Raw genomic sequence first — 17,871 nt, 5'->3', positions numbered from 1 at the left:
ATTTATTTCATCAGTCTGTAATCCACAATTTTTGGTGCTATTCCCTCTGAAATAATACTTTTCAAAAATAATATATGACTTTTATATATGACTTCTAGCCCCATTCTCAGTGATAGAGAATAGCTACATTTAAGTATATGCATTAGTGTTGTACTTTCACATGATTGAGGTAATTAATATTTTTCAATATGTTCATTTTATGCTACTATTGTGTTTATCATGTAAATATTGTGCTTTTATTCCACAACATGGATGTCAGGTTATTTATTTATCCTGAAGTTATGAAATACAATCCATTGTTTTAGATTTTAGTATAGCGCTCCAATTTTTCTTTTTTTTTCTTGACAAAAAAAGCATTACATACAAGTGTAAAACTGAATATAAATGTGTGCAATAGGACTTCTTTCTATCCCCCATTTAGTATAAGAGGGTGTTATCAGAACTTCATCTAAAAAAAACAAGAATACCTGTAATTTTCAGGCATTGACAATTAGCCACCAAACCACTATTTAAGCCTTCACTGCTCATATGCTATATCTCCCCTTTAAAGTGAGCTTGAACACAAGTTACAGTAAATGTTCAAATAATACAGACTATTATGTGCTTCCATTTGCAGTAATATTTCAGTGTATAACTTGTCACACAACAGGAGAGCTCTTAAGAGGAGGTGGGTGGCTCTTAAAAGAGCCTTTGTGTTTTGAGATCAATGGGTCAGGATCACGTTTAACCTCCGAAGCCGTACAGAGTGCGTCCCTGCCTCTTCAGAGCATAAACCACATCCATGGCGGTCACGGTCTTCCTCTTGGCATGCTCGGTGTAGGTGACGGCATCACGGATCACATTCTCCAGGAACACCTTCAACACTCCGCGGGTCTCCTCGTAGATCAGACCGGAGATACGCTTCACACCGCCACGGCGAGCCAGACGACGGATGGCGGGCTTGGTGATTCCCTGGATGTTATCACGGAGGACTTTACGGTGACGCTTAGCGCCTCCTTTACCGAGTCCCTTACCGCCTTTGCCTCTACCACTCATTTTCACTGGTCTTCTTTTAGATTCGCTAAAAGTCGAATGTGATGTACCTAGTTAGAACTTCTTTACTTAAAGCCTGTCTGCGGACGTAAAAGAAGACTGGTGGCGCGGATTTTTTTTTTTTTGCTGGGCGGTGCCAAATTCAGAAGCTCAGCCCACCTCGTTTTTCCAAAGCAGACTGATCTCTTCCCTCCTTTTTCGTTGTTTTTTCCTCCATTTTGTATCTTTTTCTGAGATATTCGGCAGGTTAACCTGACAGCTAACATTCTGCTGTTGGTTGGAAACAGACCCTCAGCTGTAGTATTTGTATTGTTCTTGCTGGACATGAAAGGAAGCTGAATGTGAGGATCCTCTCATATCATACTATATAATATAGCTTGTTATACACATGATTGTAGAAAACCATGAAAGCAAACCTACATGCTGCGGATTTTGGCCTCCATCACTTTGATCTTTTAACAGCCAGTATGAACAGGAGGAATGAACAGCGAGGAAACTGTGAACTCTTCCTTTAACTGTTCAAACAGAGGCTCTGGATTCCTCTTGAGCTCTTCAGGTCCATTCAGTAATCCATCCATGGTGTTTATTGAAGAAATGCTTTGTGTCAATTTCCTGACAAACAACTACCAAAGGTGTATGGTCTGAAGAGGCAGAGATGCATCCTGTACGGCTTCAGAGGTTAACTTCATCTGATCATTACAACAAACCAAAGCTCCTTTTAAGGGCCGTACACGTACTCTAAAAGAGCTTTTACATCCAGTAATCAAATGTGCTTCAAATGTGTTTTAAAATGGATATATCTTAAATGTTAAAATGTTAAATGCTGATAAATATACAGACTACAATAACCATGTTGTTATATTAGTCTATTGATACAGAGACACAAAATAACATTTGGTCCTAAAACCACACTGATAGATTAAAATCATTTGTTTCAGGAAGTTACACTGCAGAGCTGCACACATCATAGTAAAAACCTGACTTGCTTTTCATGTGAAAATGATCATAATATCAAAGTTACTGTAATAATCACTGGAGATGATGAAATGCTTTGAAGGCTGAGTTCATCGGATGGATTTGAGTCCTTTATTTCTCTGGTTGCACATCTGATTCTAGATTTCAACGCTATAAACAAGTGAGCAGCAGTGATTTAGATTCGTCATGTCAATGTTGAATTTGTAATTCAATTCAATTCAATTTTATTTATATATTGTCAAATTACAACAAAAGTCATCTAAGGGCACCTTTCACACAGAGCAGGTCTAGACTGTACTCTTTAATTTACAGAGACCCAACAATTCCCCCATGAGCAAGCACTCGGCGACAGCAGTAAGGAAAAACTCCCCTTTAACAGAAAGAAACCTCAAGCAGGACCAGAGTCTAGGTGGGCGGCCATCTGCTTTGAGCAGTATAATCAAATATAAATCCCATGTTTTAGTGGATTTATTATTTTAAATGATCTGAATAGATGATGGGGAGCAGAGTGGAGTCTGTGCAGTTCACAGTTCCACAAAGTCTTGAATATGACTCAACAATAGGAAATGTAACATTAAAGGAGTTATGAATTTCATTTATACTTATTTATTGATTCCATTTATGTTTTTATATGAACCTGTTAATCCTGCCTGTCAGCAGAACAACAACTCAGTTAATCATTGCTAATACATTAATAAATAAGTCAGTGTCAGACACTAACAGTACTTTTAGGGACGAGACAGTCCTGAACAGAACTAGTGACTTTTGTGTTTTGTTTTCCAGCAGAAGAACTAAATTAATCTCTCTACAGTCGTCTGAATCACACCAACACTAAGAAAAAATATTCTCAAAACTTTCAACAATTAATTGGCAAAATAAGGTTTGAAGGGGTTTTTGAGGCTTTGCCCCATTTTCTAAAATATAATATATATTATTTACATGTTTAACAAAAGGGGAAAATATATTTTGACATATACTGACATATCAACAGTGCTGCTTTATTAAAATTCACTTAATGTATGTCCCCTGTTTAATCTCATAGGGCCTGAGGCCCATATGTTATTTTTTGCACTGGCCCCAAGAAAGCTTTTGATATTACACGTTTTTTCTAATCAAAAGGTTTTATATGGATGTCAATGCCATTTTTTTCTCTGTAAAAAGGCTTCTTTTAACTCTGAAGAAGTCGTAACCTGAATGTCAGTGAAAGTCTGTCAGCAGAACAGACAAAATAACTGTAACTGAAATACTGCAGCAAAGCAAAACTGAACCATAGTTATTTTCTTCAATTAGTGTAATAATGCACTTTTTATCACACTCCCACAGACAGAATATGGATGTATATATATTTTAATTAGTACATTCAGTAAGGGATAATCAACGAGTAGCTGTGTGGTTTTAAGACTCGTTGCCTTTGCGCAGCAGCCTGTGAACACGGCCGACTGGGAACTGGAGCCCAGCACGAGAGGAGCAGGTCTTTGCCTTAGCGCGGGCTTTGCCTCCGGTTTTATCGCGTCCACTCATGATTACGGTTACTTTGTGTGGTGTAACTGGTCACACATTCTTCAGCTGTCCAGATTCATATGTCAACAAGGCCAGATCACAGCAGTAGTGACATCGCAGCCAGCCAGCCAACAATTTGCATTGTAAGTAACTATTTCAGTACCCTACACTACAGAAGTGGCACCTAATGTGGGGCCCAAACATAAAATTGAATATTGAGTTAAGTGAAAGAGTTAAAGCTGCTACCTCATTGCTTCTTTGTATTGATTATCTTTGTTGGATTTTGAGGTGACACTACTTTAAATATGGTCTGCAATGTTGAAATGTTTTGCGTACTGCTGGGGCTTGCTTTTGTGGTAAAATTTTGATTGTTGTGCTGAATGACTTTTGATGCTACTATGTGATAATTTCACCTGTAACTTCATTCATTACTCACACGTCACATCATGTCTAATCAGCAGCCCATGCCTGTGTCACCATCAATTTCCCTTGACATAGAAGCTCCTGATATCCAAACCCCTGCAAGACCTTATGGTGCAGGCAGTGCTTTTAGTGCACACTTACAGCCGTACTTCCCCACACCATATTTGCCTCAAGTAGGGACACATGATGCCCATGGCCATTCCATCTTTTTTCCTCACCTGGGAAATTCACAATCGGTCAATCAGTCCCCTGCTTGGGAAACAGAAGCCGTGAAGACCTTGCCTGATCCAGGAGGAGGTCCCTTAACTCTTACTGCTTCCTCCCCGTATTCAATGTTTCAGTCCCAATGTGAACTTCCAGGAGTAATCCCTACTCCAGCCCCTGATTTAAATCAAATTGCAGCAAAGACCTCGGATGGTTGGGACCGAATACATAAAGCAATGGAAGCACAAGGTCCAAAAAAAGAGCTGAACGAGGGTGTCAAAGAGAGTCAGACTTCCTCTAGTAAACACTTTCCAGCTCTTGCAGATCAAATCAGTGCAAATCATCGCCAACTGATGTCAAAGATTTTATCTCATAAGGAAAGTATGGAAACTGAAATGGATAAGATAGTGAAGGGAATCAAAATGGTGGTGGAAGAGGAACTGAAAAATTCTGAAACCTCCCTTCTGTCGGAAATCTGCATTATGGTGGAGCAACTTCAAGTGGAACTTTAAAGAGCTCTAATGTTTTCACACAGATGCTCAAGAAAGTAACCACCAGATATTCCAAACAGTTGAACAAAATAGCACTGAAATAACAAAATTGACCACAACTCTTGGACAGAAGACTGCCTTGCTGGACAAAAAAAAAAAACTTGAATTTCTTATGGTGGAAGCCAAATCTACCTCTCCTTCAAGCTCTAGCCCTTTTTCAGGGGACAAACCATCACCACTTGCAGCTACAACCCAAGCTGTAATAAAAAGTGATCATATCAAGTTAACTTTTCCTACATACGGAAGACCTACTGATGATCCTGACCCTCTCAGCTATTTGTCAAAATGCCATGACTTTCTTGCCCTTCATCCCTTATCTGATGTGGATATTCTTGCCACTTTCAGAGCTGTACTCCAGGGAACTGCTTGCGACTGGTGGGGAATAGCTTGATCAAAGGTAACTACCTGGAGTGAGTTTGAAACTGTTTTTGTAGCAGCTTTCCTTGCAGAAGATTATGAGGATGAGTTAGCTGAAGGGGTGCGAACCAGAAAACAACACACAAATGCAACCATCATTGACTTTGCTTTCTCGTATAGAGCTCTCTGTAAAAGATGGAAACCCTCTCTCACAGAAGCAAACATCATCAAAATGATTCTGAAAAACATCAAACCTCTTTTGGCTAGTCAGCTCAGGGGTCAAGTAGACAGTGTTGAAAATTTAGTGTGCCTTGGCCAACTAGTAAAAGACCATGAATAGCAGCTTACATACAATTTGAGAATGGGTGTTAAAAATACTAACCCCTTTCTTAAAAATACAAACCCAGGTCAACTTGTTGAAAAGGCCAGACCCCCTGTTTTGTGCTGGAGATGCAAAGGAAACCACCCTCCTGGTTCCTTCCCACATTACAGTTCCCCTGACACTTCCACTAATCCTCACGGGCAGCGGGTACCCAAGCAACCGCCATGGATACAAAAATCAAAGGGGCTGCCCAGAAATGGTTCTGTGTCACTAGTAAAATCTAAAAAATCTGGTAAGCAGACACTTCAACGAGTGCAGGGAACATCAAATGATCAAATGATGCAAACACAGAGACTGTTAGCCATCCACTTGGTACCTCCTCTAGTCCCCAACAACTAATTGTACCAATTTCCATAGGTGCATGGTGTGGGAAAGCCATAGTTGACACAGGAGCCAGTTACATTCTCATTCATACCTCTGGATGGAATTGAAGGGGTCAAAGGATGACCAACAATGGACAGAAGGTCCCTTGTATCTGGCCGATGGTGAGGCAGCTACTCACATTAGATGGGGAAACCTCTCCTTGGATCTTCAAGGGAAAGTGTCCACTCTACTTGTAGCTGTGTTGGGACCGAAAGCTCTAGCCTATGGCATTGTTCTTGGCCTAAATTTCATTTCTAGTGTTGGAATGATAATCAATATGGCTGATAAAGAATATAACTTTAAGTCCAACCCCTCTGTTACTTATCTATTCCAGCCGGGTAGTGCCCACTTCCCACAGAAAAGAGAACCTGGAGAAAAAATAAAAATCCAAATGACAAAGGGAAATCCAGTTGAATTCCCGGAAATCCGTCACTTCAGTGGTGGGCTGTGATCCTCCAGAACCCACGTGTATGAGAGAAGCCACTGTCAGCCATTCTCTTTCAAAAGAAAGAGAATGGCTGACAGTTTTGAATCTTTCACTAATCAGCTCCGTTCCACCTCCCATCCTCCCTTTGGAGCCTGTGCAAATGGGAGTGAAAGATTACATTGATGTTGTGGTGCATGATGCTCATCTGCAAGATAGAGACAAGAAACAGTTAAGATATGTCCTTGAGTCTAACCCACGTCTGTACTAATCAGCCTGAAAAAAACAATGTTTTGCAGCTGTCACAAACCGGCTCAATGAATGTGACAGAGAGGGGTAGCAAGTCAGGTTCAGGTGCCAATTATTTGTTTTATTTGAAATTAAAACAAACATAACTATATACAAAAGGCATGAGGTGTGGAGAGTAACTGCATCAGTTGTGTATGTAGTGTGTGGATGAGTGAGATGTGTATATGTTTCTGTTGAATGCAAAAGAAAAATACCAAAACAAACCAAAACCAGGAGAGATGTGGATCTTAGGGGAGAGAGAGAGAGACAATGGATGAGAGTGGTATTTATAGCCTTGGTGGAGACCTATCCAGGTGTCCCTGCATTACCTTAACGACCCTCACTGACTGCCGACTCCTGCAGAAAGTGGCCAGGTAAACCACTGCGGGCAGAAAGGGAGGGGTCATAACACAGCACACATCTATACCACGAACTGTGTGCTAATCAAACAAAGGCCTTATTGGATGTCACCTGTTAAGCAAGCCCTTTGTGGAAGAACAACTGGGAGAGATGCTTGCTGCTGGTGTTGTTGAACCCTCCAATTCAGGATGGGCATCTCCTGTAGTTCTACCACCAAAGAAAGATGGGGGTCATAAATTCTGTGTAGATTTTTGGAAAGTCAATGCTATCACTGAAATCAATGCATACCCTCTCCCAAACATTAATGAAATCCTTGAATCCTTTTCTGGAGCAACAGTTTTTTCCACCATTGTTTTAAATAATGGATACTGGCAAGTGCCCATGGATCCAGCCAGCAAAGCAAAAATGGCATTTATTATTCACTGTGGATTATATCATTTCAATGCTATGCCCTTTGGACTCAAGAATGCGCCAGCCACCTTCCAAAGGCTAATGGAGACAGTCTGCAGACTGTCATGGATCGTCTCTGCAAGGCCAATCTGACTGTTAACCTCAAGAAGTCTAGATTCTGTCTGGAAGAAATCCGATTTCTTGGACACATTGTCTCAGGGAAAGGGGTCAGTGCAGGTCCTGACAAAGTTGAGTCAATTCGGTCCTATCCAGTGCCAACAAATCTCGAGGAAGTTCAGCAGTTCTTGTGGCTGGCGGGCTGGTGTCACAAATTTGTGCCAGACTTCTCAAAAGTTGCTCAGCCCTTAAATGACCTAAAAAAGAAAGGAAGACCTTTCATCTGGAGCCAAACCTGTGAGCATGCCTTTGATCAGTTGAAGTTTAGTTTGAGCTCTCCACTTGTCCTGGGTCACCCAAATCCAAACCTTCCCTTCTTAGTCTATACTGATGCGAGTGATACAGGTCTGGGAGCTGTGCTTACTCAGAGAACGGACAATGGAACTGAAGATGTTCTTGCCTATGCAAGTAAAACCCTAAACCAAGCTGAAAGGAATTACTTGATAACAGAAAAAGAGTGCCTTGTAGTCATTGGGGCACTAGAAAAATGGCAACACTACCTCGAAACAAAGCTATTCACTGTCATTACAGATCACTCTTCCTTAAAGTGGGTTCTCCCATCAACAAAAACCACAAGTCGCTTGACTTGTTCAATGGTTCAACTTCATCGTGGAATACCGGAAGGGAAAATTAAACAGTGCTCTTGATGCCCTTTCAAGAATTCACTCTAATGTTAGATGTTGCCTGTTCTCTAAAAACATGGATGGGAATATTCCTGTCTCCAACAACATAAAGACCATAACGTAGAGCAAATTATTAAACAGCTAGCTGAAGGAGATAAAAAATGGACACAGAATTTTGTCATCCTGGAAGATAGAGTATATCACCAAACCAAAAAGTAAGAAAACCAGTTCCACTATAGGCTCTACATTCCCCGTATAGTCTAGTTCAACAGATACTTGTGAGCTATCATGAAAACCCTCTAAGTGGACACGCTTTAAAATGTACTTTAAAATGTATTGCCATAAACTCTGCTGTTCAAGAAACCACGGGGGTAACACCTGCCGGCCAAGAAGTGGAACGGTACCTATCATGTGGTTCAACAACTTGGACCCCTAAACTACCAAGTTGTTTTGGAGGATACAGGTCTGGATGTAAGGACTGTGCATGTCTGCAACCTTAAACGTTTCTACCTTAGTGCAGAGGACCTGGAGCACATGGAAAAACATAAAATAGACCTGCTACAGGAAAGCTCAGAAGAAGATGATTTCTTAGGGTTTTAGATTTGTAATCTAATGGAAAATATGCAAATCACTGAGCTACCAGAAAGCATGGTCTTGTCAAGGGGGGAAGGGTGTGGCAGAAAAGGGGATGAGGGGATAGAGCAGTACAGCCCTTTGTATCCTAGAAGTACAAGGAAAGGGAGTGGTGCAGGAGAGGGAGAGGAGATAAATGAGACACACCTGTGAGCTCGGGGAAGGGGAAAACTGACAATGCAGCATGGAGGAGAGCTGAGAGGAGTGAGAGTGAAAGGGAGGAAAGAAATCAGTAAACTTAAGCTATTTTCTGGACATCCCACCTAACCTCTTAAAATGAAAATAGTGAACTACATAAAAAGATAGTAGAAATAGTAAAAGAAAAACAGTCAGGACCACAGTGAACAATCCCAGTCTGATGGAGCAGTGCTGATCCCCGGAGCATGTCTGGGAGGAAAGTTTGCCTGTCTTCCCTAGGATATGCTTGGAGGCTGTTCCCTGACTGGGTTGGATCTGCAGAAACAGAAGCTTCTATTTAATTATCTTAAAACAGTTCAGAATTTAAAATGCTAAAAGGTCTTAGACCAAATATTATTTGGTCACATGTCGGGAATTTTATTATTTTACAACAGTGTTTGATGTCTTCATGTTGTTTAAAATGTTTTATTTAAGAAAAGTTTAATTGAGCTGGATTTTAGGAAAATACAGGAATTCAGAGAAATGAGGAGCCATCTGTAGATCTCCCAAATTCCCAAGATTACTTTGCCACCAGAAAGCAGGTGACCAGTGTTTTCAAATGAGACATGATCTTCATTGTAAATAAAGTGCTCTTCTTCCTGGAATGAATCATAGCTTGATAACTCCTCCCTCTTCTTCCTGCTCTCAAACACAACAAGCTCCAGTCTGTCCACGTATTTCCTTGTTCCCTCCCCTTCAGATCTACAGTTTGAAGATGGTTGTAACCAACATGTAAAAGAGCTGCAGCCTCCATTTACTGCAGAAACACATGCTGTTTAGATCAAAGCTCAAACTAGTTTCACCTCTCAGAAAGTGAAACTCTGATAGTCATTTCCGCTGAGAGGTGAAATGGCGCAGCAAGGAGCTCAGCTGAACGGAGCAAAATTCTGCTGTTCAATTTGTCTGAATCTACTGAAGGATCCGGTGGCTATTCCCTGTGGACACAGCTACTGCATGAGCTGTATTAAAGGTTTCTGGGATGGAGAAGATAAAAAGAAAATCCACATCTGCCCCCAGTGCAGACAGACCTTCACACCGAGGCCTGTCCTGGTGAAAAACACCATGTTAGCAGATTTAGTGGAGGAGCTGAAGAAGACTGGACTCCAATCTGCTCCTGCTGATCACTGCTATGCTGGACCTGAAGATGTGGCCTGTGATGTCTGCACTGAGAGGAAGCTGAAAGCTCTCAAGTCCTGTCTGGTGTGTCTGGTTTCTTATTGTGAGAAACACCTCCAACCTCATTATGAATCCGTTGCATTTGAAAAACACAAGCTGGTCGACCCCTTGGAGAAGCTCCAGGAGAACATCTGCTGTCATCATGGTGAGGTGATGAAGATGTTCTGCCGTACTGATCAGCGGGGTATCTGTTATGTCTGCTCTGTAGATGAACATAAAGGCCACAACATAGTCTCAGCTGCAGCAGAAAGGACTGAGAGGCAGAGAGAGCTCGAGGTGAGTCGACAAAACATCCAGCAGAGAATCCAGGACAGAGAGAAAGATGTGAAGCTGCTTCAACAGGAGGTGGAGGCCATCAATCGCCCTGCTGATAAAGCAGTGGAGGAGAGTGAGAAGATCTTCACTAAGCTGATCCGTCTCATCCAGAAAAGAAGCTCTGATGTGAAGCAGCAGATCAGATCCCAGCAGGAAACTGAAGTGAGTCGAGTCAAAGAGCTTCAGGAGAAGCTGGAGCAGGAGATCACTGAGCTGAAGAGGAAAGACGCTGAACTGAAGCAGCTCTCACACACAGAGGATCACAACCAGTTTCTACACAACTACCCCTCACTGTCACAACTCAGTGAACCTACAGACTCATCCAGCATCAATATCCGTCCTCTGCGCTACTTTGAGGATGTGACAGCAGCTGTGTCAGAACTCAGGGATAAACTACAGGACATCCTGAGGGAGAAATGGACAAACATCTCACTGACAATGAGTCTGTCACAACCAGAGCCAAAGACCAGAGCTGAGTTCTTAAAATATTCATGTGAAATCACACTGGATCCAAACACAGCATTCACAAATCTGTTATTATCTGAGGGGAACAGAAAAGCAATGCCAACAGGTCTACAATCTTATTCTAGTCACCCAGACAGATTCACTCGATGGTGTCAGGTCCTGAGTAGAGAGAGTCTGACTGGATGTTGTTACTGGGAGGTGGAGTTGAGAGGTGAACAAGTTTATGTAGCAGTCGCATACAAGAATATCAGCAGAACAGGAGATGAATCAAAATGTGGACACAATGACAAATCTTGGGCTTTAGATTGTTACACTAACGGTTATAATTTTGTATTCAACAATGTCTCAACTTCAGTCTCAGGTCCTAGTTCCTCCAGACTAGGAGTGTATCTGGATCACAGTGCAGGTATTCTGTCCTTCTACAGCGTCTCTAAAACCATGACCCTCCTCCACAGAGTCCAGACCACATTCACTCAGCCTCTCTATGCTGGACTTTGGTTTAATTATATTGGAGACACAGCTGAATTCTGTAAACTCAAATAGACAGAAATCATTTTAGACTTAATGTGTCAGATTCTGTTGTAATTCTTCATTTTGTTTGTCTCTATTTTTTCTGAGAGGTCGTTGCTGTGGTGTTTCTGAACTGCACAGAGATCAGCTGTCAATCAAACCGGGATTCTTTTCATTTGATGTTCCGTTGATGTTTTGATTTTCTTTAAATCTCATTTTTTCCTGTGTTTTTAGCAATGGAAACTAACACTGCTCATAACAATATTTTTTACCTTTACTGACATTTCTTCATATGAAAATGTAAAATTCTCTTTGTTCTAAATTTTACTTTCATGTTTGTATTGATGTATTTGTGTGCTGTTGTTTCTCTTCCACTTCAGCATCTTAAACAGAGAAAACACCAGACCGTTCATCACTTTGTAAATGTATAAAGCCATGTAATATGAAACTGTAATTATCATGATAATAATCAATAAAGAGATCATTCTCTTTTTTTTGTACATAGCTGACATTCTGGGTTAAACTGAGTGTGTGGATGAAGTGAATCTGAATATGAAATCATTTAACAGACTTTACTGATTGGATGTGTGAACAAATTGAAGCTTTACAGAATAAATAAAGCAGTTCATTTTCAAAAATAAACAGAGTATTTTCTTTTGTCTTCATTTCAGAATCTCATTCAAAGCTTCTGGAGAAAATGTGAAACTAATATGAGAGTGTATTTGAGGCAGTTTTCCTCCTGAAACACCACAAAGTACAGAGTTCATGTTTAGAGCAGAAGACCTCCACTAAATCCCTGGTTAGCAGGATGAAGGCGCCATCTTGTGTCCTGCATCGGTTTTCAGATTTCAGTTGTTATCCTGTTGTGATGTTCACTGCGGGAAAACATGTAGCTGAGCCTTTGGTAGCCATGATTGTACTAAACTATTATGATGTGTGGTGAATGGTGAGACAAGGAGCTGTATGAGATGCAAGTGTTACCAATAAAGCCTTGGTGTGCATGTTATCTTTATTAGTAAAGTTAAATATCATATTCTTGTAAAATCTACTGTTAGAGCTTACAGTTATTATGCATCTCAATTTCTCTTTATGCTGTGCATAGTAATAATGGAAGATAATTTACATTATTATTAGGGATGCACGATATTATCGGCACGTCATTGGTATCGGCCGATAAAAGCTCTAAAATGAAATATCGGCATCGGCGAATTCTGGCGAATTATGGCGATTATGAGAGGCCGATATGTCGCCATCTCCTCCACCGCCTGACTGTGTCACCCTGACGGTCCCGGTGCTTCCTCCGCAGGCTCCACTTCACTCAAGCTGCCTGTCAGTCAGACCCGCTGCTTCTTCCCACTTTAACCCGAATAACAAACCGGGACTCGGGGGTCCACATAGAGAGCCAGAGCTAAAGTTATTTGGGAGGCTAGCAAAAGCTAGCTGGCTGTGCTTCCCTCCGGTCATGCTGTGGTTAACACTCCGCTAGCCTCCCAGCTAACGTTAGCCCCGGCTCTCCATGTGGATCCAATTGGACCACCGAGCCCCGATTTGTTATTCAGGTTAAAGTGGGAAGAAGCAGCGGGTCTGACAGGCAGCTGAGTGAAGTGGAGCCTGCGGAGGATGCACCGGGACCATCAGGGTGAAACAGTCCATCGAGGTGCTGCGGTGTTCGGCTGCTCAGATAAGAAATCCTTCAGCTGACAGGGTGAACCACTTAGTTTGAAACTTCATCTTCTTTTTTTTTGGTTTGTAACGGCGGTTGACAACCAGCGTATTAGGTGCATTACCGCCACCTTCTGCTCTGGAGTTTGGACCAGAGATTAAATCCTACACATTAATCCTGTCTGTCTAATGAGCTCAAAGAAAAAAACTACTGCTCCACCCACTTGGCATATTCATTAAAGTTTTAATGCTGAGCTCCTGAATCCAGTCTTCCTAAATTCTTCCCTCATATATTGTCTTTCTTGATCATACTAAGTACAATCTAAGCTTACATGCATAATAGTCTCCTCAACCAGCTGGAAAAAAATATGTGCATATATTGGTATCGGCAATCGGCCACAATGAGTTGGAAATATCGGCATATCGGATATCGGCAAAAAATCCATTATCCTGCATCCCTAATTATTATATAACTTTGATTGTTAGTGATTAAACTACTCTTTGCTATTTTTCATCACTTTGGCGTTGAAGTTGAATCAGTGATCATTTCCTCAATAATGTGCATAGCAGTATTATTTGCCGTTGTTTCACATGCTATATATTCCTTTTACCTTTGTTTCAGAACCACACACCCATCCTCATACACCTTTAAATATTTCAACAATAAAGGTTCAAGTTCTTTTTTTTAAAAATCTATCTCAACGATGGACAAAAAACATTGTATATTTATGTCAAAATATATTTTATCTTGTCTCTTGCATGTTTCTATTTAATATATTTAATTATCTCTTGCTCCTTTTTATTTCTACAGTATGTTCATGTCTTGTTTCTGGTTTCTTTGCCTCCGTTTTTATTCCCTTTCTTGTTTTGTAAGTTACTTTTCTATTGTTTTGTATTGTTTAAAACATTTCTCTGATCATTAACATCCACAGAAACACAAGCACAAGGGTTAGACACAATAATGTTGACATAACGATTATTTGATGTTTGATTTTCCAGACTGCTCCTCTTGTTCTGTCAAGTTATTTTGAAAACTCACACATCAAAGTGTCATTTTCCAGATACTTTTTCTATCCGACAGAAGCTGCTGCCTGGACTTGAGCCTGATATGACCTGTATGGCCTCATCATCAAAATACTTTCCAGCTTGTATCTTTGTCATGACATCATTTGACTGTGCAGGTCAGCTGTGGATGTGGCTACATGCTCAGTCTGAACCAAACACATTAGTTTATATTGTATTATTAAGTTATATGATCTAAGGTCGAGCCTTTCAATGACCTTCCTAACAGACAACACTTGTACTGAGAAATACTGTTAATGCTTTATATAGAAATAAGATTCATTCATTCATGCTTAATGAGAAACTGTTTTGTTTAGTATGACAGTCATGATGTAGCCTAAAGTCAAAGAAACTGAACACACATTTTGAAGGAATAAAGCTCTCAGGTGAAGGTGTGGGTGGTCCTGAAAAGGACCTTTGAGTTGTTGGTACAAACAGCAGATTTACTTGGAGCTGGTGTACTTGGTGACGGCCTTGGTGCCCTCAGACACGGCGTGTTTGGCCAGCTCACCGGGCAGCAGCAGGCGGACGGCGGTCTGGATCTCCCTGGAGGTGATGGTGGAGCGCTTGTTGTAGTGAGCAAGGCGGGAAGCCTCACCGGCGATGCGCTCAAAGATGTCCCCAACAAAGGAGTTCATGATGCCCATGGCCTTGGAGGAGATGCCGGTATCGGGGTGGACCTGTTTCAGCACCTTGTACACGTAGATGGCGTAGCTCTCCTTCCTGGTCTTTCTCTTCTTCTTGCCGGTCTTGGTGGCTTTAGACACGGCCTTCTTGGAGCCTTTCTTCGGGGCCTTAACTGGATCAGGCATGGTTAGTTCGCTGGATTTTCTCAAACGAATGACAGTGACAGCGTCAAACGGCGTCTATATATCCATCTGATGCAAATTTCACTGCGCTGTTGCTCATACAGGATTGGTTGAATTCTTGTGAGTGAGACTGAGCATGCGCAATATAAAACACCGTCCAACCTTTGATGAACAATCTGACCGCCTTTTTACTTAGTCGCCCACCTCATCTGAAGAGTCTCCACTGTTTATAATATAATATACTGTCCAAAAATCCATAACTATAGTCAAATAAACATATTGTATTTAGATTGTTGTTAGATGAATTTTATTGATTCTCCCATTTTGGACCCAACTGACACATGAAGATCATGTTTCTCTGCTCCACAAGAAGACTAACAGTGATTCCTTCAGTCTAATAATAACCATTAATACTAATAAAATATGTCTTATCTTTATTGTGAGCTGGAGCTTTTAACACAAGTTTCAGGAAGTGTTGTTCAAATCATTTTATACACAGACTAGCTTGTGTGTTTATGTTAATGTATAATACACTGATATATGACTTTTATATATGACTTCTAGCCCCATTCTCAGTGATAGAGAGTAGCTACATTTAAGTATATGCATTAGTGTTGTACTTTCACACAATTTTGAGGTAATTAATCTTTTTCAATATGTTTGTTTTATGCTACTATTGTGTTTATCATGTAAATATTGTGCTTTTATTCCACAACATGGATGTCGGGTTATTTACTTATCCTGAAGTTATGAAATACAATCTGTTGTTTAAGATTTAAGTAGTATAGCGCTCCAATTTTTTTTTTGTTTGACAAAAAAAAAAAAAAAAAAAAAAAAAAAAAAAGCATTACATACATTAAATGTAAAATTGAATATAAGTGTGTGCAATAGAACTTCTTTCTAACCCCATTTATCATCTCACAACACCTCAGATTTTTTTTTTTCGAGAGAAGGGTGTTGGCACAGTTTGGTTGTCTTAACAGAAGTTATTTAATGTTTAAAGCATTATTAAATAGTTATTAGTTATTAATCGAACACTGCAGTAAACGTTTAGATAACTCAATATACAGACCATCTCATATTTTCATTTACACTAATATATTCTAACTTAACTTATCGCACAACAGGATAGCTCTTAAGAGGAGGTGGGTGGCTCTTAAAAGAGCCTTTGTGTTTGGGGATCAGCAGGTCAGGATCACGTTTAACCTCCGAAGCCGTACAGAGTGCGTCCCTGCCTCTTCAGAGCATAAACCACATCCATGGCGGTCACGGTCTTCCTCTTGGCATGCTCGGTGTAGGTGACGGCATCACGGATCACATTCTCCAGGAACACCTTCAACACTCCGCGGGTCTCCTCGTAGATCAGACCGGAGATACGCTTCACACCGCCACGGCGAGCCAGACGACGGATGGCGGGCTTGGTGATTCCCTGGATGTTATCACGGAGAACTTTACGGTGACGCTTAGCGCCTCCTTTACCGAGTCCCTTACCGCCTTTGCCTCTACCACTCATTTTTGCTGATTTTCTTTTAGACGAGCCAAAAGTCGAATGAGAATCGCCTGGTCAGAGCTTCTTATTTTAAAGCGTGTCTGCGGACGTAAAAGAAGACTGTTGGCGCGGACTTTGCTGGGCGGTGCCAAATTCAGCAGCTCAGCCCACCTAGTTTTTCCAAAGCAGACTGACCTCTTCCTTCCTTTTTCGTTGTTTTTTCCTCCATTTTGTATCTTTTTCTGAGATATTCGGCAGGTTAACCTGACAGTTAACATTCTGCTGTTGGTTGGAAACAGACCCTCAGCTGTAGTATTTGTATTGTTCTTTCTGGACATGAAAGGAAGCTGAATGTGACGATCCTCTCATATTATACTATATAACATAGCTTGTTATACAAATGATTGTAGAAAACCATGAAAGCAAACCTACATGCTGCGGATTTTGGCCTCCATCACTTCGATCTTTTAACAGCCAGTATGAACAGGAGGAATGAACAGCGAGGAAACTGTGAACTCTTCCTTTAACTGTTCAAACAGAGGCTCTGGATTCCTCTTGAGCTCTTCAGGTCCATTCAGTAATCCATCCATGGTGTTTATTGAAGAAATGTTTTTGTTGTGTTTATACAAATTTCCTGACAAACAACTACCAAAGGTGTATGGTCTGAAGAGGCAGAGATGCATCCTGTACGGCTTCAGAGGTTAACTTCATCTGATCATTACAACAAACCAAAATTCCTTTTAAGGGCCGCACACTTACTCTAAAAGAGCTTTTACATCCAGTAATCAAATGTGCTTCAAATGTGTTTTAAAATGGATATATCTTAAATGTTAAAATGTTGATCGATATACAGACTACAATAACCATGTTGTTATAATAGTCTTAATCGGTACAGAGATGCAAAAAAACACTTGGTCCTAAAACCACACTGATAGATCAAAATCCTTTGTTTCTGGAAGTTACACCGCAGAGCTGCACACATCATAGTAAAAACCTGACTTGCTTTTCATGTGAAAATTATCATAATATCAAAGTTACTGTAATAATCACTGGAGATGATGAAATGCTTTGAAGGCTGAGTTCATTGGATGGATTTGAGTCCTTTATTTCTCTGGTTGCACATCTGATTCTAGATTTCAACGCTATAAACAAGTGAGCAGCAGTGATTCAGATTCCTCATATCAGTGTTGAATTTATAATTCTATTCAATTCAGTTTTATTTATATATCGTCAAATCATAACAGAAGTCATCTCAGGGCACCTTTCACACAGAGCAGGTCTAGACTGTACTCTTTAATTTACAGAGACCCAACAATTCCCCCATGATCAAGCACTCGGTGACAGCAGTAAGGAAAAACTCCCCTTTAACAGAAAGAAACCTCAAGCAGGACCAGAGTCTAGGTGGGCGGCCATCTGCTTTGAGCAGTATAATCAAATATAAATCCCATGTTTTAGTGGATTTATTATTTTAAATGCTCTGAATAGATGATTGGGAGCGGAATGGAGTCTGTGCAGTTCACAGTT

The 17,871-nt window shown here is 40.7% G+C and overlaps 3 protein-coding genes across 3 annotated transcripts; 1 reads left to right on the top strand and 2 right to left on the bottom strand.

The window, feature by feature from the left end:
- Positions 1-670: 670 nt before the first annotated feature.
- Positions 671-16,421, bottom strand: zgc:163040 (uncharacterized protein LOC100038789 homolog). Its single transcript, XM_042428252.1, has 3 exons — positions 16,065-16,421; positions 14,497-14,848; positions 671-1,060 (listed from the first exon to the last, which is right to left on the bottom strand). Exons 1-3 carry the CDS (start codon positions 16,369-16,371, stop codon positions 724-726), a joined length of 996 nt encoding a protein of 331 aa, XP_042284186.1. The 5' UTR covers positions 16,372-16,421; the 3' UTR covers positions 671-723.
- LOC121909256 (tripartite motif-containing protein 16-like) lies at positions 9,704-11,402 on the top strand. The gene has a single exon (XM_042429725.1). The coding sequence runs from the start codon at positions 9,709-9,711 to the stop codon at positions 11,356-11,358; it is 1,650 nt and encodes a 549-aa protein (XP_042285659.1). The 5' UTR covers positions 9,704-9,708; the 3' UTR covers positions 11,359-11,402.
- Positions 14,447-14,876, bottom strand: LOC121909270 (histone H2B 3-like). Its single transcript, XM_042429740.1, has one exon. It carries the CDS (start codon positions 14,859-14,861, stop codon positions 14,493-14,495), a length of 369 nt encoding a protein of 122 aa, XP_042285674.1. The 5' UTR covers positions 14,862-14,876; the 3' UTR covers positions 14,447-14,492.
- Positions 16,422-17,871: the final 1,450 nt, after the last annotated feature.

This window comes from Thunnus maccoyii, chromosome 12 (assembly GCF_910596095.1).
Source record: "Thunnus maccoyii chromosome 12, fThuMac1.1, whole genome shotgun sequence".
In the NCBI taxonomy this organism is placed as follows: Eukaryota; Metazoa; Chordata; class Actinopteri; order Scombriformes; family Scombridae; genus Thunnus; species Thunnus maccoyii.
Note: the sequence above shows the minus strand (reverse complement) of the source record. Positions and strands in the feature narration are given on the sequence as shown.